The sequence below is a fragment of the Trichomycterus rosablanca genome, chromosome 3 (assembly GCF_030014385.1).
Source record: "Trichomycterus rosablanca isolate fTriRos1 chromosome 3, fTriRos1.hap1, whole genome shotgun sequence".
Lineage (NCBI taxonomy): Eukaryota > Metazoa > Chordata > Actinopteri > Siluriformes > Trichomycteridae > Trichomycterus > Trichomycterus rosablanca.
Genome location: NC_085990.1, coordinates 23,605,780 through 23,629,467, shown reverse-complemented (window position 1 = coordinate 23,629,467; position 23,688 = coordinate 23,605,780). Strand labels below are relative to the sequence as shown.

The 23,688-nt window shown below is 40.8% G+C and overlaps 1 protein-coding gene across 2 annotated transcripts in view; it reads left to right on the top strand.

The window, feature by feature from the left end:
- ift140 (intraflagellar transport 140 homolog (Chlamydomonas)) overlaps positions 1 to 23,688 on the top strand; it is a 113,322-nt gene that overhangs the window by 48,931 nt on the left and 40,703 nt on the right. For both annotated transcript variants that reach the window (XM_062991098.1, XM_062991099.1), the window contains one exon: positions 7,700 to 7,911. In XM_062991098.1, coding sequence (XP_062847168.1) covers positions 7,700 to 7,911 — 212 coding nt within the window. The remainder of the gene's footprint in view (positions 1 to 7,699; positions 7,912 to 23,688) is intronic.

The window sequence follows — 23,688 nt, the reverse complement described above, 5'->3', positions numbered from 1 at the left end:
AGACCATAGGACATGGTTCCAGTAATCCATGTCCTTTGTTGACATGTCTTCAGCAAACTGTTTGCGGGCTTTCTTGTGTAGAGACTTCAGAAGAGGCTTCCTTCTGGGGTGACAGCCATGCAGACCAATTTGATGTAGTGTGCGGCGTATGGTCTGAGCACTGACAGGCTGACTCCCCACCTTTTCAATCTCTGCAGCAATGCTGACAGCACTCCTGCGCCTATCTTTCAAAGACAGCAGTTGGATGTGACGCTGAGCACGTGCACTCAGCTTCTTTGGACGACCAACGCGAGGTCTGTTCTGAGTGGACCCTGCTCTTTTAAAACGCTGGATGATCTTGGCCACTGTGCTGCAGCTTAGTTTCAGGTTGTTGGCAATCTTCTTGTAGCCTTGGCCATCTTCATGTAGCGCAACAATTCGTCTTTTAAGATCCTCAGAGAGTTCTTTGCCATGAGGTGCCATGTTGGAACTTTCAGTGACCAGTATGAGAGAGTGTGAGAGCTGTACTACTAAATTGAACACACCTGCTCCCTATGCACACCTGAGACCTAGTAACACTAACAAATCACATGACATTTTGGAGGGAAAATGACAAGCAGTGCTCAATTTGGACATTTAGGGGTGTAGTCTCTTAGGGGTGTACTCACTTTTGTTGCCGGTGGTTTAGACATTAATGGCTGTATATTGAGTTATTTTGAGGGAAGAATAAATTTACACTGTTATATAAGCTGCACACAGACTACTTTTCATTGTGTCAAAGTGTCATTTTGTCAGTGTTGTCCCATGAAAAGATATACTTAAATATCTGCAGAAATGTGAGGGGTGTACTCACTTTTGTGATACACTGTATATATATATATACAGTGAGGCCAAAAAGTATTTAGTCAGCCACTGATTGTGCAGGTTCTCCTACTTAGAAAGATGAGAGAGGTCTGTAATTTTCATCATAGGTACACTTCAACTATGAGAGACAAAATGAGAAAAAAAAATTATGGTGGAAAATAAGTATTTGGTCAATAACAAAAGTTCAACTCAATACTTTGTAACATAACCTTTGTTGGCAATGACAGAGGTCAAACGTTTCCTGTAAGTCTTCACCAGGTTTGCACACACTGTAGCTGGTATTTTGGCCCATTCCTCCATGCAGATCTCCTCTAGAGCAGTGATGTTTTGGGGCTGTCGCTGGGCAACACGGACTCCACAAATTTTCTATGGGGTTGAGGTCTGGAGACTGGCTAGGCCACTCCAGGACCTTGAAATGCTTTTTACGGAGCCACTCCTTCATTGCCCGAGCGGTGAGTTTGGGATCATTGTCATGCTGGAAGACCCAGCCACATTCCATCTTCAATGCTCTCACTGATGGAAGGAGGTTTTGGCTTAAAATCTCACGATACATGGCCCCGTTCATTCTTCCCTTAACACGGATCAGTCGCCCTGTCCCCTTTGCAGAAAAACAGCCCCAAAGCATGATGTTTCCACCCCCATGCTTCACAGTAGGTATGGTGTTCTTGGGTTTTTCTTCTTCCTCCAAACACGATGAGTTGAGTTTTTACCAAAAAGTTCCATTTTGGTTTCATCTGACCACATGATATTCTCCCAATCCTTTTCTGGATCATCCATATGCTCTCTGGCAAACTTCAGACGGGCCTGGACATGTACTGACTTAAGCAGGGGGACACGCCTGGCACTGCAGGATTTGAGTCCCTCTCGGCGTAGTGTGTTACTGATGGTAGCCTTTGTTACTTTGGTCCCAGCTCTCTGCAGGTCATTCATCAGGTCCCTCCATGTAGTTCTGGGATTTTTGCTCATCGTTCTCATGATCATTTTGACCACACGGGATGAGATCTTGACCGCAAGGGAGATTATCAATGTCTTCCATTTTCTTACAATTGCTCCCACAGTTGATTTATTCACACCAACCTGCTTGCCTATTGTAGATTCACTCTTCCCAGCATGGTGCAGGTCTACAATTTTCTTCCTGGTGTCCTTCGACAGCTCTTTGGTCTTGGCCATGGTTGAGTTTGGAGTCTGACTGTTTGAGGCTGTGGACAGGTGTCTTTTATACAGATAACGAGGTCAAACAGGTGCCATTAATACAGGTAACGAGTGGAGGACAGAAGAGCTTCTTAAAGAAGAAGTTACAGGTCTGTGAGAGCCAGAAATCTTGCTTGTTTGTTATTGACCAAATACTTATTTTCCACCATAATTTACAAATAAATTCTTTAAAAATCCTACAATGTGATTTCCTGGATTTTTTTTTTCTCATTTTGTCTCTCATAGTTGAAGTGTACCTAAATTACAGACCTCTCTCATCTTTCTAAGTAGGAGAACTTGCACAATCAGTGGCTGACTAAATACTTTTTGACCCCACTGTATACAGTATATATATACTATATATATAAATATATATATATATATATATATATATATATACAGTGTATCACAAAAGTGAGTACACCCCTCACATTTCTGCAAATATTTTATTATATCTTCTCATGGGACAACACTATAGAAATAAAACTTGGATATAACTTAGAGTAGTCAGTGTACAGCTTGTATAGCAGTGTAGATTTACTGTCTTCTGAAAATAACTCAACACACAGCCATTAATGTCTAAATGGCTGGCAACATAAGTGAGTACACCCCACAGTGAACATGTCCAAATTGTGCCCAAAGTGTCAATATTTTGTGTGACCACCATTATTATCCAACAATGCCTTAACCCTCCTGGGCATGGAATTCACCAGAGCTGCACAGGTTGCTACTGGAATCCTCTTCCACTCCTCCATGATGACATCACGGAGCTGGTGGATGTTAGACACCTTGAACTCCTCCACCTTCCACTTGAGGATGCGCCACAGGTGCTCAATTGGGTTTAGTCCATCACCTTTACCTTCAGCTTCCTCAGCAAGGCAGTTGTCATCTTGGAGGTTGTGTTTGGGGTCGTTATCCTGTTGGAAAACTGCCATGAGGCCCAGTTTTCGAAGGGAGGGGATCATGCTCTGTTTCAGAATGTCACAGTACATGTTGGAATTCATGTTTCCCTCAATGAACTGCAGCTCCCCAGTGCCAGCAACACTCATGCAGCCCAAGACCATGATGCTACCACCACCATGCTTGACTGTAGGCAAGATACAGTTGTCTTGGTACTTCTCACCAGGGCGCCGCCACACATGCTGGACACCATCTGAGCCAAACAAGTTTATCTTGGTCTCGTCAGACCACAGGGCATTCCAGTAATCCATGTTCTTGGACTGCTTGTCTTCAGCAAACTGTTTGCGGGCTTTCTTGTGCGTCAGCTTCCTTCTGGGATGACGACCATGCAGACCGAGTTGATGCAGTGTGCGGCGTATGGTCTGAGCACTGACAGGCTGACCTCCCACGTCTTCAACCTCTGCAGCAATGCTGGCAGCACTCGTGTCTATTTTTTAAAGCCAACCTCTGGATATGACGCCGGACACGTGGACTCAACTTCTTTGGTCGACCCTGGCGAAGCCTGTTCCGAGTGGAACCTGTCCTGGAAAACCGCTGTATGACCTTGGCCACCATGCTGTAGCTCAGTTTCGGGGTGTTAGCAATCTTCTTATAGCCCAGGCCATCTTTGTGGAGAGCAACAATTCTATTTCTCACATCCTCAGAGAGTTCTTTGCCATGAGGTGCCATGTTGAATATCCAGTGGCCAGTATGAGAGAATTGTACCCAAAACACCAAATTTAACAGCCCTGCTCCCCATTTACACCTGGGACCTTGACACATGACACCAGGGAGGGACAACGACACATTTGGGCACAATTTGGACATGTTCACTGTGGGGTGTACTCACTTATGTTGCCAGCTATTTAGACATTAATGGCTGTGTGTTGAGTTATTTTCAGAAGACAGTAAATCTACACTGCTATACAAGCTGTACACTGACTACTCTAAGTTATATCCAAGTTTCATGTCTATAGTGTTGTCCCATGAAAAGATATAATGAAATATTTGCAGAAATGTGAGGGGTGTACTCACTTTTGTGATACACTGTATATATATATATATATATATATATATATTTGTATATATATACAGGGGTTGGACAAAATAACTGAAACACCTGTCATTTTAGTGTGGGAGGTTTCATGGCTAAATTGGACCAGTCTGGTGGCCAATCTTCATTAATTGCACATTGCACCAGTAAGAGCAGAGTGTGAAGGTTCAATTAGCAGGGTAAGAGCACAGTTTTGCTCAAAATATTGCAATGCACACAACATTATGGGTGACATACCAGAGTTCAAAAGAGGACAAATTGTTGGTGCACGTCTTGCTGGCGCATCTGTGACCAAGACAGCAAGTCTTTGTGATGTATCAAGAGCCACGGTATCCAGGGTAATGTCAGCATACCACCAAGAAGGACAAACCACATCCAACAGGATTAACTGTGGATGAAGAGGAAGCTGTCTGAAAGGGATGTTCGGGTGCTAACCCGGATTGTATCCAAAAAACATAAAACCACGGCTGCCCAAATCACGGCAGAATTAAATGTGCACCTCAACTCTCCTGTTTCCACCAGAACTGTCCGTCGGGAGCTCCACAGGGTCAATATACACGGCCGGGCTGCTATAGCCAAACCTTTGGTCACTCGTGCCAATGCCAAACGTCGGTTTCAATGGTGCAAGGAGCGCAAATCTTGGGCTGTGGACAATGTGAAACATGTATTGTTCTCTGATGAGTCCACCTTTACTGTTTTCCCCACATCCGGGAGAGTTACGGTGTGGAGAAGCCCCAAAGAAGCGTACCACCCAGACTGTTGCATACCCAGAGTGAAGCATGGGGGTGGATCAGTGATGGTTTGGGCTGCCATATCATGGCATTCCCTTGGCCCAATACTTGTGCTAGATGGGCGCGTCACTGCCAAGGACTACCGAACCATTCTGGAGGACCATGTGCATCCAATGGCGGTGCCGTGTATCAGGATGACAATGCATCAATACACACAGCAAGACTGGTGAAAGATTGGTTTGATGAACATGAAAGTGAAGTTGAACATCTCCCATGACCTGCACAGTCACCAGATCTAAATATTATTGAGCCACTTTGGGGTGTTTTGGAGAAGCGAGTCAGGAAACGTTTTCCTCCACCAGCATCACGTAGTGACCTGGCCACTATCCTGCAAGAAGAATGGCTTAAAATCCCTCTGACCACTGTGCAGGACTTGTATATGTCATTTCCAAGACGAATTGACGCTGTATTGGCCGCAAAAGGAGGCCCTACACCATACTAATAAATTATTGTGGTCAGGTGTTTCAGTTATTTTGTCCAACCCCTGTATATATATGTATATGTGTGTGCGTGTGTGTACACTATATTGCCATTGTCATTCACCCATCCAAATCATTGAATTCGGGTGTTCCAATCACTTCCATGGCCACAGGTGTATAAAACCAAGCACTTAGGATGCAGACTGCTTCTACAAACATTTGTAAAGAATGGGTCGCTCTTAGGAGCTAAGTGAATTCCAGCGTGGTACCATGATAGGATGCCACCTATGCAACAAGTCCAGTCATGACATTTCCTTGCTACTAAATATTCCACAATCAACTGTCAGTGGTATTATAACAAAGTGGAAGTGATTGGGAACGACAGCAACTCAGCCACAAAGTGGTAGGCCGCGTAAAATGACAGAGCGGGGTCAGCGGATGCTAAGGCGCATAGTGCGCAGAGCTCGCTGACTTTCTGCAGAGTCAATCGCTACAGACCTCCAAACTACATGTGGCCTTCAGATTAGCTCAAGAACAGTGCGTAGAGAGCTTCATGGAATGGGTTTCCATGGCCGAGCAGCTGCATCCAAGCCTTACATCACCAAGCGCAATGCAAAGCGTTTGATGCAGTGGTGTAAAGCACGCCGCCACTGGACTCTAGATCAGTTTCCTGGAGTGATGAATCACGCTTCTCCGTCTGGCAACCTGATGGACGAGTCTGGGTTTGGCGGTTGCCAGGAGAACGGTACTTGTCTGACTGCGTTGTGCCAAGTGTAAAGTTTGGTGGAGGGGGGATTATGGTGTGGGTTGTTTTTCAGGAGTTGGGCTCGACCCCTTAGTTCAAGTGAAAAGAACTCTTAATGCTTCAGCATACCAAGAGATTTTGGACAATTTCATGCTTCTAACTTTGTGGGAACAGTTTGGGGATGGCCCCTTCCTGTTCCAACATGACTGTGCACCAGTGCACAAAGCAAGGTCCATAAAGACATGGAGGAGCGAGAATGGTGTGGAAGAACTTGACTGACCTCAACCCGACAGAACACCTTTGGGATGAATTAGAGTGGAGACTGCAAGCCAGGCCTTCTCATCCAACATCAGTGTCTGAACTCACAAATGCGCTTCAGGAAGAATGGTCAAAAATTCCCATAAACACACTCCTAAACCTTGTGGAAAGCCTTCCCAGAAGAGTTGAAGCTGTTATAGCTGCAAAGGGTGGGCCGACATCATATTAAACCCTATGGATTAAGAATGGGATGTCACTCAAGTTCATGTGCGTGTGAAGGCAGACGAGCGAATACTTTTGGCAATATGTGTATGTGTGTGTGCCACCATACTGCAGCACTTTGTGCCACCATACTGCAGCACTTGTCTCCTTTGTTTTCCATCTACATTTTATCTCTTTTCTTGCATGTTATCTGTTTTCTCATTCTGTTTATTTTGCTCCTTATCTGCTTAAACTTTGATCAGCTTTTATTTCGGAGAGGTGGAGTTTTCCTCCCATACGTGAGTACACTATTCCTCCTTTTGCCCCTCTCCTCTTTCCTCACATATATGAGTATAGATCATGGTTTTCCCTTCCCTGGGTTAATGAAACATGGCTTATCCAAATGCTGTTACATCCACCAGCAGTTAAAGGTTAACATTTATATACACTTGAAACTGATGCGTGTCATGGTGCAGCTAGTAAAGTTGGTCACATGGTTCCTGAGTTCTGCTCAGTGAGTGTATAATCATTAATAAGGGGAATTTTTGAATCTCAGCAGTGCTATCAGCCAGTTGAGCATCTACACAGACATGAGTGGCTGTGTTATTGGAGTGTCAGTGTGCTCTCAGTGCAAGTTCCAAGCCTGGATATAATAAGGAGGGCTGCGTCAGAAAGGGCGTAAAAATGGAGTAAAAGATGTCTGTGTTCCAATAAAGAAAATGGTTAATGTATTAGTAAAACATTTACTTACGCCACTGAGGTGGCGCAGCGGTAAAATACGCTAGCACACCAAAGCTGGGATTTCGAATACATTGTATTGAATCTCAGCTCTGCCATCCGGCTGGGCTGGGCGGCTATATGAACAACGTTTGGCTGTTGTTCATACAGGGTTAGGGAGCCGGATAGGGACCTCATAACTGATGCAGTTACGACCTTTGCTGCCTGGTTAATGGCATCTGCAAAGAGTAGAGGAATAATGCTGATCAAGGTGTGGCTCTCCATGCACAGGGCTGATGCATATGAACTTGGTTGGTGCAGGTGAAAAGATACAGTCGGCCACTGCTGTTGTGTCAGTTCACTCTCCTCAATCAGGGGTGGAGGTCAGCACCAGTAGAGAGGAAGTATAATGCAATTGGGTAAAAATTGGACGTGCTAAAAAAATCTGGAGAAAAATGGAGAAAATGCATAAAAAAACAATAACATTTACTTACAGAAACACTTACAAACCTAAAATTGTATTTACATTTGTTTTGTGTAGCCAGGCGAAACCTACACTGAGACTGCTTCAGTCTCGCCATCTCCCGCTGCAGTTCCCGCCTCCTCCAACATGGTAGTGCGACGAGCTCTGCGGGACTTTGTTGGATTGGAGAACTGTGAAAAACAGACCAGAGATGCCATGCTGAACTTTAGCTTCTACCTTACCATCGGGGACATGGACGAAGCCTTTAGAGCAATCAAACTCATCAAGAGGTACCCACACATACACACAGTAATGTGACAATTCTGCATTTATACTAGGGGTGTAACGATACACTCTGCTCACGATTCGATTCGATTCACGATACTGAGCTCACGATTCGATTTTCTCACGATTTTTTTTTTGAAGTGTAAACACTGCAAAACAATGCACATTTTCTTGTACATTTTTTAAACAAAAAAAAAACTTCAGTCCCTTGCAATTAAAGGTAATTACCAAGAACAGAGTACTTTACTGTAACCTAACAGGTTTACCAAATTTAAGTTACTTATTGCCATCTTAAATTGAAAATCTAAGTAATCAAACAAGCTCATTGAGCTGAGCTGAGTCTTTAAACTAATGTATTAACAAATTACATGTAAAATGAATTACTAATGTAAAAAAAAACATTGTATCAAATGTTTATTATTTAAATGGCTTTATTTATATACTCAACATGGAACAGAGTGCTACAACAATAAATTATAAAATACAAAAACAAAGACCCATCTCAATTAGACCAAAAGGTCTGATTGTGTATATTACTTGTAAATTTGCATCTAGAGTGAAAGAACACAACAAAGCATCACTCAACAAAATATAAATGAAAATGTGCAAAAGAAAAAGCAGCATCCAGGTGACAGTATTTGTAAGTATTTAGTGAAGATTGGCATTCAGAAAAACCGAGCTCATCTTTGAGGGGTTGATCCTGTTTCTCCTTTCTGTTATGATCTGCCCTGTTTTGGAAAAGATTCTCTCTGAGGGGACAGATGTTGCTACAATACACAGTGACATGTATAAGATGTGGGTCTCAGTGGGTCTGAACTTCTCTGTCAAAGTGGTTCCTCGTGTCCAAACTTTACTGTTTCCTGTCACTCATTTTCCTCACCTTTCCAGCGTGTAATGTCTGGCTACGTAAAGCGCAATGTAAAACTTTATCAAGTGCTCTCTTTCTTTCTCTCTCTCTCTCTCTCCCTCCTGTTCATGTGCACGCTGTCCGTGTGTGTGTGTGTGTGTGTGTGTGTGTGTATGTATGTAACCCCGCCCCTCCTGCTCAGTGTAAACACACAAACGTCACCACGCATCTTGACCAATCACGTGCGGCTTTAACGGAAAAAAACCCCGGAAAAAAACACGAATCGGCTCCGGATCCTGCCGTTCATTTTAAAGAGCCGACTCTTAGAGCCGGATTGTTCGCCACCGACCCATCACTAATAAATTACAGAACGCACGTGCACTCGTACAATCGCGCAGATGCACATCGCTACATTTTTGCATCGCGATGCATCATGAAACGATGTATCGTTACACCCCTAATTTATACACTACAATAGGGTTGGGCGATATTGCCGATTTTCATACCGTCATACCGTCTTCAGGAAATACTGCGGTATACGGTATTACCGCGGGCGGGGGTTGTGTCGCGGACAAACTTTACAGTGTACACACTTGAGTGTAATTACAATATTTCAATGTTTTATTATAAAAAGATTTAACAATCTGAACGTCAAACATTGCTTATCTTATCTGATCTATAATAAATACGCATAAGTATAAATGCATGTGTATCAATTACACTTTAACACAAACATTAACGCATAACATTTTGGCATTGTAATCTCTCTCTGCCCACACAAAACAGAATAATAGCAGCTACACACTTCAATATATTTCAAAAGTTAACTGCTTAGTTTATAGTTACAGATTAGTTATGCCTGTAATCCAGAATTAAGTTCTATACCGTAACAAAAAATATGAATGTAAATGTTCATGTTGCGATGACGGTGATGTAAAATAATGTTAAAATAATTCAAAGTCCAAACATTTGAGTGGTTAACGAGAACGCTACTTTACATGTCACACAAGCTCAGTGCAAAACTTGAGCACAGAAACGGTACAAATCCGATCTATGCCCTACACACTCGCTCCCTACGCCCTATAGTGCGCTTCACTTTCTTAAAGGGCCAGACAATATATTTTATAATTCACATTACACGACAGGTGAGACGTTCTTTTTTCTTAATATAGCGCTTTTATTTAGGAAAAAATAGTTCTTACATAGGCAGGAAAATCTATGGCAGACAAGAGTCAGAACAGCGGATTGGGCGTAACGTTATTATTACTGTTTGCTCCTTTTTCTCAACACTTGTGCTCGATTTACACTGAAGATATATTTAGTAAATAAGTACATGTCCGCGCATGCACGCGCTTGTGTTCATTTCCGGTTGAACTGATAAAAAATGTTGATTTTGAAAAATTTAAAGACGAGCCGTTTTTTCAGTTTCTGCTTGTTAGCTCACAGCTAACGCTAGCCAGTGTGGCTCTTCACCAGTATGTTAACCAGTTGTGTTATCACCAGTAAGCACCCCACAGCCAATCAGCGAGCTCCAACCGCCTACCCCTCCAACCCCTCCCTCACTGTGGATGCGCGCATGTCCTAAAGTCTCAGTTTTCAAGGTAAACCTGAAGCAGAAATTCGGCGCTTCACATTTAAAATATACCGTCACTATTTTTGAATACCGTCACCATTTTTTAATACCGCGGTATACGGTAATATCGTCATACCGCCCAACCCTACACTACAATACATGTTTAAGAGTGACACTGTGATGCAGCAGGATTAGTGGGTGCCACACAGTGACGTGGGTCCAAAATGGCTGTGTTTGATTTCCCCCCTAGGTCATTGTCTGTAAAGAGTGTGTGTAAAAGACGGCATGTCTAACATGGCATTTTTGTCCCATCTGTTTAACAGTGCGTCAGCAGTCATAATGAACTTGTGTAATGCAGACAGGGCCAGATAGCACCCCCCTCATGCAGGTTTAGATGGGGTACCTTTGCATGTTTTACAGAAAGCACATGCTATCCTTAACCTTCCCAGTCTAATAATGGGTTAGTAGTATGATAGAAAGTGTGAGGCTGTGTGGAGTGTGTTTTTTTTTTTTTTAATCTATTATGCACTAATCAATATGCCATCAGGCATATCCAGAATGCTTCAAATAACCACATTCACTATTTTGACTGTCCCAAGTCAGTGGTCTATTAGTAGTATGTTTATTATGTGTAATCAGATGCAGTCTTTTTAGCTTTAACCCTTTTAAACTTGGCATTCTGGCTACCCGAACACAAGTGCAATTAAACGTTCAGTGATGTATTCAGTAGAAGGCAATTGTTCCTGAACATACCATTATAAGTGTCTTTGTATGACGTATGCCCTATACATTTTACCATACCATAGCATACTCATAGCACCAGAATATGCAATACAGACCTTCCATTTTACATAGCATAACACAGCATTAGCATAGCAGCCTCGTTATTCTGGTAATATAAACACATTGCTATGGATTTCAATTTTTTATTTAACTTATTTTTTTATATAACTTATTAACTTATTATTACACAGTAACTCTCTTTGCTGTTTCTAAACTTCCTATACTACATTTTTTTGTATTTCAGAACCTCAGCAGTTAGTGTACTGGACTAAGAATTGAAAGATCATTGGGGCAAGCATAGTGGCAACAGTGCCAGGTTGCCACTGTGGGAGTTTAAGTTATCGCTAAATCACTTGGCTTGTATTCAGTCGCAGTTGGATGAAAGCGTCTGCTCAGTGCCATAAATACAAATGAATTATTGTAACCTATACAGTGTATTGCTGGGGCGGTTCTTATCTGATATCAGTATGATGTGTTTGATACTGAGTCAGTGTCAGATTGTATTTAAACTCCATCAGCACTGCTCCTATTCTTGACATTTAGTAGACACTTTAATCCAAAGTGACTTCCACTTATGACTGAATACATTTCAAGTGATTGAGCGTCAAGGGCCTTGGTCAATCATCCACAGTGGCAATCGGTCAGTTACCACTTTCCTTTTTGACTGAATGCAATTCAAGCAATTAAAGGTTAAGGGTTTGATCATTTCTTCAACTTTTTACTGTATCTAAATAATTGGATCACATAGTTCTATGTTCAAATAGCTACATTACCATATTAAAGTTCTTTAAAAAGAACTATTTACAGCAAGTTTGGTAATAATCTGCTGTGTTAAAACCAGATCTAATTACATGTGATGACATGTACTGCTATTCCAGTAACTTAACCGCTGAGCTATTATTGAGTGAGTGTGTTTATGTGTGTATGTAAGTGAAGATGTGTATTTCCTCTTCATCCAGTGTTCGCTAGAATAGCACATTTTCCCAGTTGTCTGAATGCAGTGGACGTGCAGGCTGGCACATGCATGCCAAACACAAACACACATCCCACTCATTGGTGGGTGTGTGTGTGTGTGTGTGTGTGTGTGTGTGTGGAAAGGAAGTATCAGATCCCACACTGTTATTAACAGATAAACAGAACAAAGCATTCAGATTAGCTTGTTTCTCATTATACGCTATTTCTAAGAAATCAGGATGAGCTTTTGACCTTTTGCCGGTAACCTGATCCATAAAAATATAAATGAAAGAAATACAAGATGAATAGACAGAAACATAATTTACAGTGTATAAATAGTCACTGAAACACTCAAACATTGTTGTGCCTCTCATTTTTCCTCCTCTCAGAAATAGACTATCGGGTCTGTATGTGTATACCTGACAGGGGATTTGAACCCTGGATCTTTGTAGTAGTGGGCTACTCTAAAGCAAAAGCAACAACAGAAACAGAAATAACTGTTATCTTTAGTCTAATAAGGCCACGGCTTACATTCAGTTAGTACAGTGATAACAGTGGATCTTAATTATGAGTAATTATGATAGTTAATGACTTGCTAAGTGACTTCTCTGGGCTTACAAAGTACTTTAAAGTTATGAAGTCCAGTGGTCTCCAGCCAAGGTTGGAAAGAAAATGTAAGCTGTCGTTTAATTTTCAGAGGTTTACCATTCATTACATTAGCTTGTATGGTATATGTACTGCTTCAAAGCTGAGCGTTGTCCACAGTCAAGCAAGCTTTACTACAGCATTGGCTGAGAGGCTGACATGGAAAATAGAAATAAGCCTCTGCTGTAAAATCAGCACATGAAAACTTGACTGAAGTTGGTTGCTCATCACGTAGAGAAAGATGAGGGGGGCTTCCTTGTTGCAGGTCTTATTTACAGTATATGGCCAAAGGTATGTGGACATGTCACTATGACCTTGTTGGAGATCCCATTTATAATAGTCATTGTATTAAAATGAAGCAACCTCCATGCGATCTTTTCTTTTCTTCTGACAAGACTGCATTACTGAGGGACTCTCACAAGACTTAGAAGTATGTCTGTAGGAGTTTGAGTCCATTCAGTCAACAAATGATTTGTATAGATGGGAACTGAACTGATGTTGTTAAACAAAGCCTTAATTGATGTTTAAGTTTATTTCAAAACTGTTCAGTGGGTCTGAGGTCAGGGCTCAGTGCACTGGAGTTTATTTAAACCACGCATTTCTTAATGTCTTAATAGACCTTGCTTTGTGCACAAGGGCACAGTAATGCTGGAACATGAAAGGGCCTTCCCTAAACTGTTGCTGCAAATTTGGAAACATATAATTTTTTTCATGTAATTGATTTATTGTGGCTGAAACACATGAATTCAGTAATTATAAAGGGTGTCCCAATACTTTTGTCCATAAAGTGTATATTGACACAAGCTTCTAACAAGAACATTACAAGACCATGTGATAATATTATGTGTATAACATAAGCCAAAATGTTGTTGTTGTTGGGAATAGTGTTGAGGTCCATAAAGTGTATAAAGTACACAAAGTGTATCCATAAAGTGTATATTGACACAAGCTTCTAACAAGAACATTACAAGACCATGTGATAATATTATGTGTATAACATAAGCCAAAATGTTGTTGTTGTTGGAAATAGTGTTGAGGTTCCTGTTTCACTAATAATTTAATTGTACATGTTCATGTTTTTGGTTAAGCTGCTTTTCATTTATTAGTACCTATTGATTTTAGTGAAATCACTAAGAGACTAGCGAAATTTGCATTTCCGTGTTCTGCTTCATGAACAATTGCATCAGGTCCTGCAGTAGTCCCTTAGTAATGCAGAGCTTGAGTTTGGGGGTACCTGTTGGCAGACATACGGCAGACAGACCTTCCTTGCTCGGGAGCAAAACTTCTCTGAGTCTTTGTGGGTGTTTCATACCTCTAAAAATGAACGAATGTGTAAGTACTGTGCATTATGGAAGGAGATAGAACACAGGATTTAAAACACAGGTGATGACAGCTTTAGAACAGAAACGTATTGATGTCTATTTTCAGTGCACACACACACACACCCACACACTCCTGTGTGTCCTGTGAGGTGACACATAACCGGTTATCAGATGCTTCCTAGTCATGTACTTTTTACTTCTCATTTGGTGTTGTATCAGGCCTGCTATGTAGCTATGTGGGGGGTTGGTTTAGCCTACATAATTATGCCCATCCATGGGTGTATTTTAATCAGGATAGTTACAAGATTCAATCAGTGCTCTGAATATTGGAGAGGTGATGTATTCTGCATGGTGGAACAACTGGTATAGTGACAGTTCCACAGCAGCATGGTTTGTTTCCATTTAAAAATCTTGTTGCCCTGTGATGGATTGCTGCCCAGTCCAGTTGCTGCCAAACCCAACCTTGAAGGCAGTTTGATTTGAGCACATCATCAGTTTACTTAGTGCAAGTGAACGTCATCATTAAATTTTTATTGGATTTCAGATTTCTGAAGCCCAGATAACCAAACTGAAGCTCTCTTATTTTTGCCACATTATGGAAAGGTGCAAATCCTTGCAAAAGACAGTTATGCTTGGAAGAGTTAAAGGTAAAACTGGAAGAGGACGACCAGCAAGTTGGATAAATAAATGTAGAGGAACGATGAATGAGCCATTAAGAAGCCTGAAGACACAGATTTTACAAGATAGGCAGGAGAAACACTATTCTTATGGTTGCCAGAAGTCTGAATCAACAGCATTTAAAGATAACAGTAACAGTTGGAGACATTTTGACAACTTTTTTCCAAGCAATTCACAGCCCTCGCACTGGTATTTGTTTACTCCGGTAGCGCTGGCATTTTGCTGTACCGTTAGCAGCAAGCTAGTAGCTGCTGGCACGTCTCTGCTTGACAGCGTTCTTATTGACTAGTGTCATAGGATTCGCTAACCTCGGGGTGGCATTGCTGGTTAAGCGTTCGCCTTTGACATCAGCATCCCCGGTTCGAATCCGCTGTTTCCTTATTGTGTCTGTCTGACATTTATTGTTCTATTTTTTCCAGATCGGCGTTCTGCTGCTGTCGCGACCCGCTCACAAATTTTTTCTATTTTTTAGTTTTTGTTGCCTGCGGCGCCCAGCGGCATCGATCGGGGTTCTCCCGATTTGTTTTTGGTTCATTTTTTGCCTTGTGTTTGTGTTGCCAAGTGTAAGGATTTAAGTGAGTTTAAAAAGGGCCAAATTGTGATGGCCAGACGACTGGGTCAGAGCATCTCCAAAACTGCAGCTCTTGTGGGGTGTTCCCAGTCTGCAGAGGTCAGTATCTATCAAAAGTGGTCCAAAAAAAAAAAACAGTGGTGAACCGGCAACGGGGTCATGTGTGGCCAAGGCTCATTGATGCACATGGGGAGCGAAGGCTGGCTCCAACAGACGAACTACTGTAGCTTAAATTGCTGAAGAAGTTACTGCTGGTTCTGATAGAAAGGTGTCAGAATACACAGTGCATCACAGTTACAGGGCTGTTTTGGCAGTAAAATGGGGCCCAACACAATATTTTGAAGGTGGACATAATGTTATGTCTGATCGGTGTATGTCTATACTGACCTTACATGCACAATGAGGAGGATAGTTAAGTGTCCAAAGAATTTCCATGGATCACAGATGAAAAATTGCAGACATTAGTTTGCTTTTGAGTATAGAGGAGTCTTTGAAGTCAGCAAATCTGTAGGGAGGAAACCATGAAAAATACAGTGCCTTGCAAAAGTATTCAGCCCCCTTGAACTTTTCAACCTTTTGCCACATTTCAGGCCTCAAACATAACGATATGAAATTGTAATTTTTTGTGAAGAATCAACAACAAGTGGGACACAATCGTGAAGTGGAACGAAATTTATTGGATATTTTAAACTTTTTTTAGAAATAAAAAACTGAAAAGTGGGGCGTGCAATATTATTCAGCCCCCTTGCGTTAATACTTTGTAGCGCCACCTTTTGCTGCGATTACAGCTGCAAGTCGCTTGGGGTATGTCTCTATCAGTTTTGCACATCGAGAGACAGAAATTTATGCCCATTCTTCCTTGCAAAACAGCTCGAGCTCAGTGAGGTTGGATGGAGAGCGTTTGTGAACAGCAGTTTTCAGCTCTTTCCACAGATTCTCGATGGGATTCAGGTCTGGACTTTGACTTGGCCATTCTAACACCTGGATACGTTTATTTGTGAACCATTCCATTGTAGATTTTGCTTTATGTTTTGGATCATTGTCTTGTTGGAAGATAAATCTCCGTTCCAGTCTCAGGTCTTTTGCAGACTGCAACAGGTTTTCTTCCAGAATGGTCCTGTATTTGGCTCCATCCATCTTCCCATCAATTTTAACCATCTTCCCTGTCCCTGCTGAAGAAAAGCAGGCCCAAACCATGATGCTGCCACCACCATGTTTGACAGTGGGGATGGTGTGTTCAGGGTGATGAGCTGTGTTGCTTTTACGCCAAACATAACGTTTTGCATTGTGGCCAAAAAGTTCGATTTTGGTTTCATCTGACCAGAGCACCTTCTTCCACATGTTTGGTGTGTCTCCCAGGTGACTTTTTATAGATATCTTTGAGAAATGGCTTTCTTCTTGCCACTCTTCCATAAAGGCCAGATTTGTGCAGTGTACGACTGATTGTTGTCCTATGGACAGAGTCTCCCACCTCAGCTGTAGATCTCTGCAGTTCATTCAGAGTGATCATGGGCCTCTTGGCTGCATCCCTGATCAGTCTTCTCCTTGTTTGAGCTGAAAGTTTAGAGGGACGGCCGGGTCTTGGTAGATTTGCAGTGGTCTGATACTCCTTCCATTTCAATATGATCGCTTGCACAGTGCTCCTTGAGATGTTTAAAGCTTGGGAAATCTTTTTGTATCCAAATCCGGCTTTAAACTTCTCCACAACAGTATCTCGGACCTGCCTGGTGTGTTCCTTGGTCTTCATGATGCTCTCTGCGCTTTAAACAGAACTCTGAGACTGTCACAGAGCAGGTGCATTTATACGGAGACTTGATTACACACAGGTGGATTCTATTTATCACCATCAGTCATTTAGGTCAACTTTGGATCATTCAGAGATCCTCACTGAACTTCTGGAGTGAGTTTGCTGCACTGAAAGTAAAGGGGCTGAATAATATTGCACGCCCCACTTTTCAGTTTTTTATTTCTAAAAAAAGTTTAAAATATCCAATACATTTCGTTCTACTTCACGATTGTGTCCCACTTGTTGTTGATTCTTCACAAAAAATTACAATTTCATATCGTTATGTTTGAAGCCTGAAATGTGGCAAAAGGTTGAAAAGTTCAAGGGGGCTGAATACTTTTGCAAGGCACTGTAGATCTGAGACTATTCCTCTATACTCCTCAAGACCAAATTAATGTCTGGAATTTCTCATCTGTGATTTCCTCCTCACAGATTTGCTGGCTCCGGTGTTGTTTTTCTGAAAATATAGTTGGTGTCACAGCTAGGGATGTCCCGATCCAATCTCAAAGATCGGAATAGGGGGCCGATCAAGGCGTTTTTTACCTGATTGGTATCGGCTTTACTAAGGCCGATCCTAAGCCCGATTATTTGTTTTAGGTCAGCATGTCCGCTGTGTGGAAATACTTTAAATTGGAAAGTGAAACAAGTCCAACAGCGAAGTGTAATGTCTGCAATGCGAGCGTTTCACGAGGCGGTAGTAGCAGAGCTGCGTCCATTACTGTAGAATTTTACTATTTATATGGTGTGTGAGTCAAGGATCACTCCGGTTTACAAAACAACATAGTGATGCACTTGCTTAATAAAGAAATAAATACACGGTATATTCACAAATTGTCGGGAGCAAAACACTTTATTAACTTCTTCTGTTATGGTACCGAATAGCGGACAGCTAGAGTCATCGCATTAGCCAAGCATGCTATTCCATGCACTATGGAAGCCCCAAAGGGTCAAAACACACTCACTTCACGTAGAAACTTCCATCAAACCATTGTCACAATACAACCACAAAAGAGTTTGTTACAGTTACAACACGCATACAAGTACAGTGGCTCATAAGAAACAAGCCAGATATCATTTAACCAAACGATCTACAATTACTACCAATTTGATACGGCACCTAAAAAGTAAACACTCAGCCGAATACAGCAAGTTTATTATTATATGAGGAGAAGAGGAACCGGCTGTCTGCTAACATGGAAAACTGCCTCTGGAAGAACTCGCTTGTGACGGCCTACTCGTGACCGGCCCTTTTCCAGAGCGGGCTTCACGTTTGTACCCGTTTGGACCGTGTGTGCAGGTTTTATCAATTGGTGGGGTGGGAGTGCTGTTTGTACATTGCCGTACCTAGCTTGTTCTGGGTTGCACCTTTGTAGTTTTTCATGTAATTTATTAGACGTGAACTGCTTCAATATCAATAAATTTTCTTCCAGGTTCCCTGTAAGATATGATTTTAAAAGGTTCAATTTACCTCAGTAAGCGCACACAATACATCACACTTCATCATGGTGCTAGCGTCTTCTCTTCATGTTGCATTTCCCATAGCGACATGATGCACATGTCTCTTTTGATTTCTCTTCCCAGTTCATTATTCTAAGCTGCTGTTCATATTGTCTTTGATAAGAATCTGGATTTCTTTCCTCACTAGGTGTTTGTTCTCTGCAAAACGTTGTTTTGTAAGCACATCATTGAGCGTTTGTTGTTGAACTTCTTGTCTGAGTTCCTGAGCTTCTTGTTTGATGTTTGTTTATTCCTTAATTAGACAGTGTCTTGTCCTTCAACATTTAATTATGGACACTTCTTGTATTTCATTGCCTGCCTGTTTTTGATCTTTTTTTATGCGTTAGGATTATGATCACTGGATTTGTCTCAATAAATAACTTTCATAATAGCACATGCATACACAAACACACACGCACACACACGCTTAAAGGCATGTTCTAATAGATTTTTACAGGGTTTACAGAATTTTTACAGGGAAAGAGTGAAAGTAAAAGAGAGAAAGAAATAGAAGAAAAATGACAAGATAAAAGGTAGAAAAAAAAGGAAGAAAAGATTTATTAGAACAGTTGTAGTGTTATAAACACTCTTTGTGAAGATAAGCGGGAGGTTGCAGATCAGAATGTTAAACGGTATTTAATGGTGAGTAATAAATAGTAAAAAAAAATGAGAGTCAGACTTGTACTCAGAGGCTTTTCTAGCCATATAAAAATAAACTGCTGAAATACTTGAATTAGTTTTTTTCGGATGGCACACGTTAAATTTACAGAATCTGTTCGCTCTAATACAGGCTTATATGGATACAGTCCAACTTAAGATCTGGTCTTATTAGTTTAATTAGCATTAGCAGTCTCACTTCACGAGCTGATTCAGTTTCTTCATTGTCCGTTGGCTTAGCTGCTTCCCTCCTTTGTTTTTTTGAGCTGCTGGTAAGTGTAAGCTGTACAGCACTTGTCCTCAACGCCCCACAGCAGAGTATTAAATGTGCTTGGAGCTATAGAGATATTTTCCCTGTTCGGTTCCTCCCTATTATTTCCAAGTCTGTTTAGTTCCTGCACTTGGGTCCAATAATAACCTGGTGGCAAGTCCCTGTCTTGATCCCCACCCCTCTGTTACAGAAGCACTCTTTGAACCACAAGTAGTTTTTATTTTATTTTTGGTGAGCATAGCCTACAGGATCAGTCAGGATGGATTTTTTTTGTAAATATGTGTCAAATGGAGCATGTCAAGGAGCAGATGTGCCCTGAACACCTTAAACAAATCATCTGTTGGGCTCAAATCAGCACTGGTTTCAATGTTGTATGAAAGATTCATGCATCAGATGTTGTGGGGGCTTAAATCTGCTCCTGTTTTACACAACTTAAATAAGTAAAAGCCTTTATGTTTATGAAAACGAGACAATACATTCTACCATAACGATACTTGCGAACCCCTTTGTAATTTGGTATTATGATAAATATAAAGCACACATACACATTATATAAAGAACTTTAAACAATGTCAAGATCCAGCTTGATTTTTAATGATGTGAACATCATTTTAATGATGGGAACAGAACATCTCTGTTGTGAGGTTTGAGATCCATCCTTCCTAGAGCCGAGTGTTCTGATTCTACATTCTACTATTCTCTGAATAGATGCTGCTCTTTATCTGGACATCATCATTAAAGTCCTCTTGCTCTAGCTCAGGGGTGTCAAACTCATTTTCACCGAGGGCCAAATCAGCATTATGGTGGCCCTCAAAGGGCCGATTGTAACGTTTCTGCTGTGATTGCAGTCTGTTGTTTTTCTTGGAGGCTAAATTCTGCATTTATATTGTCCTACTTTACCACAGACACGGCCTCATAACACAAGAGACACACCGTTTTCTCTTCCTGAAGCACAAACTTGTTTTCACTTTCATTAAATTTCCTCCTTATGCTTAATTTTCTTAATTATCTTGTACATTTTAGGATCATGTGTAAATATGTGTAACATCATCTACTGGCGGGATGTGTCACTTTGCAGGTCACAAAATCAGCATGCATTTTGAAAGATGCAGTTTGTTTAGGATTTTACAGTGTATTTTTAAGACAATCATTCTGCCCTCACTAATAGTTTATCCCCCTTTCCCAGCTAGACAGACAGACAGCTCTCTTCAGAATACAGTCGGTTTTATTTGCTTCCCAGCTGTGTGATACACTGTGCATCAAAATGAAGTAAAAATACAAACAATAAAGAACTTAATACAGTAAAAGCACACAGCTGTAGTCAAGTGTTACATCTGGTACAATATGAGCTTTAACCAAACGTAAAATAGCGCTAACGAGTTAGCATTTAGTGTAAAGATACTAATTGCTATAGTAACAGTAACAATTGTATTTAATTACGGTAAATTTGTAACTAAAGCGCTGTGATATACTCACTAAACATTTACAAACAACTGAGAATATAAACGCCACTACTTACAGACGATGCTTTGGTATTATATTGCAAGATCATTATCTGTATTTATTTATTATTGTTTACATTACTGACTACATTACCCCGCGTTCTTTTGCAGTAAAAGTCACATGGCTACTCAGCGAGGTCAAAGTTAGTTGCCATGACTACGATGTCGCCAGTTGTACTTAAAGGCGCAGGACTCCCATTAAATTATAAGCGCGTCTCTGTAACGACTCGAACCAAAACAACAATCATACAGTCGTTTAAGCTCTCGCGGGCCACATAAAATGACGTGGCGGGCCGGATCTGGCCCGCGGGCCGTGAGTTTGACACCCCTGCTCTAGCTGATGGAGACTGTGTGTGTTTTCAATAGCTCTGTGCTCTCTAATACATTTGTTTTGTTTCTTGAGGAGTATACATTTAGCCCCTCTGGAAAGTTTATTCACCCCTACACGGCACTGTCCTGTCTATAGTTTATACAAAACATGAGAGCACCAGACTCCCCACAGTATTAAAGCCTTACATTCCTGGTTTGGAAACACTAATCAAAAGCCTGAGTAAATAAGTATGTTTTTAATCTGGATTTGAGACTGTGTCTGAATCAAGAACAGAGGCGGGGAGATTATTCTAAAGTTGTTGCATTATGTAAGAGAAAACGCTTGTCCACCTGTTGTGATTTTTTTTTTTTATTCTAGGAACTATAAGTAACCCTGCACCATGTAAATGAAGTAAATAGCTCACTCATATACTGTGGAGCCAAGCCATTTATCAATGTAGTTGGCAATCCAGCTGCTCCTTTTTGGAGTTTGTTTATGAAGCTACCAGAGCATCCAGTGTGAAGAGCATTCCAAAAATGTAATCTTGGCTGATCTAAACCATGTCGTATTCTAAATATTTCTAAATGGTAGCATAAAAAGTTTAAGTAAGGTCCCCAAAAATGACCCCAGTGAAACACCATGCTTTACTTTTTATACAACCTCAGATCAGAAAATGTTGGGACAGTATGGGAAAAAAACAAAACATGCAGTGTTTCGTACAATGCAGACAGTATGAACCCAAGATATTTCATTTTTTGTCTGGCCGAATTCATTTGTTTGCAATTCATTTGTAATGTTGCCATTCCTTCTCAACACTTAAGACATTTTGGCACAGAGAATACCAAGTGATTAATTGTTTCACATTTTTTGTTGGTTTACAGATTAGGACTGCAGGCAGGTCAGTCAAGTGGCTGCTTTCTCTTCTTCAGTTGCCATGCCTTTGTAATGTGGTTTTGCATTATCTTGTTAAAAAAAAGCATGGATGTCCCTGGAAAAGATGACGTCTTGAAGGCAGCATAAAAATCTTAATGGACTTTTCTGCATTAATGCTGCCATCAGAACAGTGCCGAATACCTTTGCCAGGGGCACTGACACAGCCCCATACCATGACAGACCCCGACTTTTGGACTGATAACTGTCTGAATGGTCCTATTTTTTCTTTAATTCAAAAAAAAAAAAAAAAGCGCCTAGGTGGCGCAGCGGGATATTCCGCTACCAATGTGGCACACTTTAAATTTGAAGTCATATTCTTTCTTGTCAATACAAAATTTTAAATATGTTGCTAATAGAGTCTGATAGTAGATTAAATTCATTTCTAGTATATTTGGATGCTGTCTTAAAAAGGAATTTGGCATTATTCTTAAAAAGAATAATTATTCTCTAAAGAAGACAGAAAGATTTGTCTTTAGGATGGCCATGTTTATACTTTGTTAGGACATTTTTCATGCTATCTTATTCCTTTCCAAGGTAGTGTGCCGTCATTTGCTCTTTAATTTTTGTACTGGTTGTTTAAAGAGCATGTGTGTGGTCATTGTACCATGAAGCACTCTCTTTCTCTCTAATTCATTTAATTTTAACTGTTGCTGCATTAGCTAGGGTTGTGCAAAAGTGTTGAGTTGTCTGTTCTAGCTTTTATGGCTCTGATGATGACACAGTTGTTAGTTGCAGACATAAGAGTGCTGGTAAATTGATAGCAATGTGGAGAACGAACATTATTAGATAAACACAGTTCGTATATTAAGAGAGGGTGATCTAAGATTGAGTCATTTTGTGGTTCTGTTTTGTTGTAATTTTGTAGTTCTATTTTAAAATCAATGGCATCACCCAGAATGTAATGGGATCTTCTCACTGCTGTAAACATACCTTAAATAATTGATAATAATATTGATAATAATAATAATTATTATAATTAATAACTCCTGGAATTAACATAGACAAACTGGTTGTTCTACAACAAAATGCCTCAATCTTAGATAGCTCTCTCTTAATATATTACCTTATTATTACCTAATATACTATATTTATAACCTAATGTTTAAAAGGGGAGGAAGGCCAAAGAGGAGGGTTATGGATGCGGTGAGGGAGGACATGCGGGTGGTTGGGAGCATCGAAAGAAGAAGATTGCACATTTTATATACCTTGCATTTAGCAAATAAGCTCTGGACTCATCACCACCTTGATCAGGATTTAATAAACAGGTGCAATTAGGTGCATGTTTTCTTTGTTTGATTGTTATGATAGAATTCCAGCTGTAGTTCTACTGTAAAGTGCACTACAGATGCTCTAGAACTACATTGTATGATAGGTGTTGCACATGTACAGTAAATAGGAAACCATTTGGTATTTGACTTGACTTTCAGTTAAAACTTTATTTCTACATATAGAG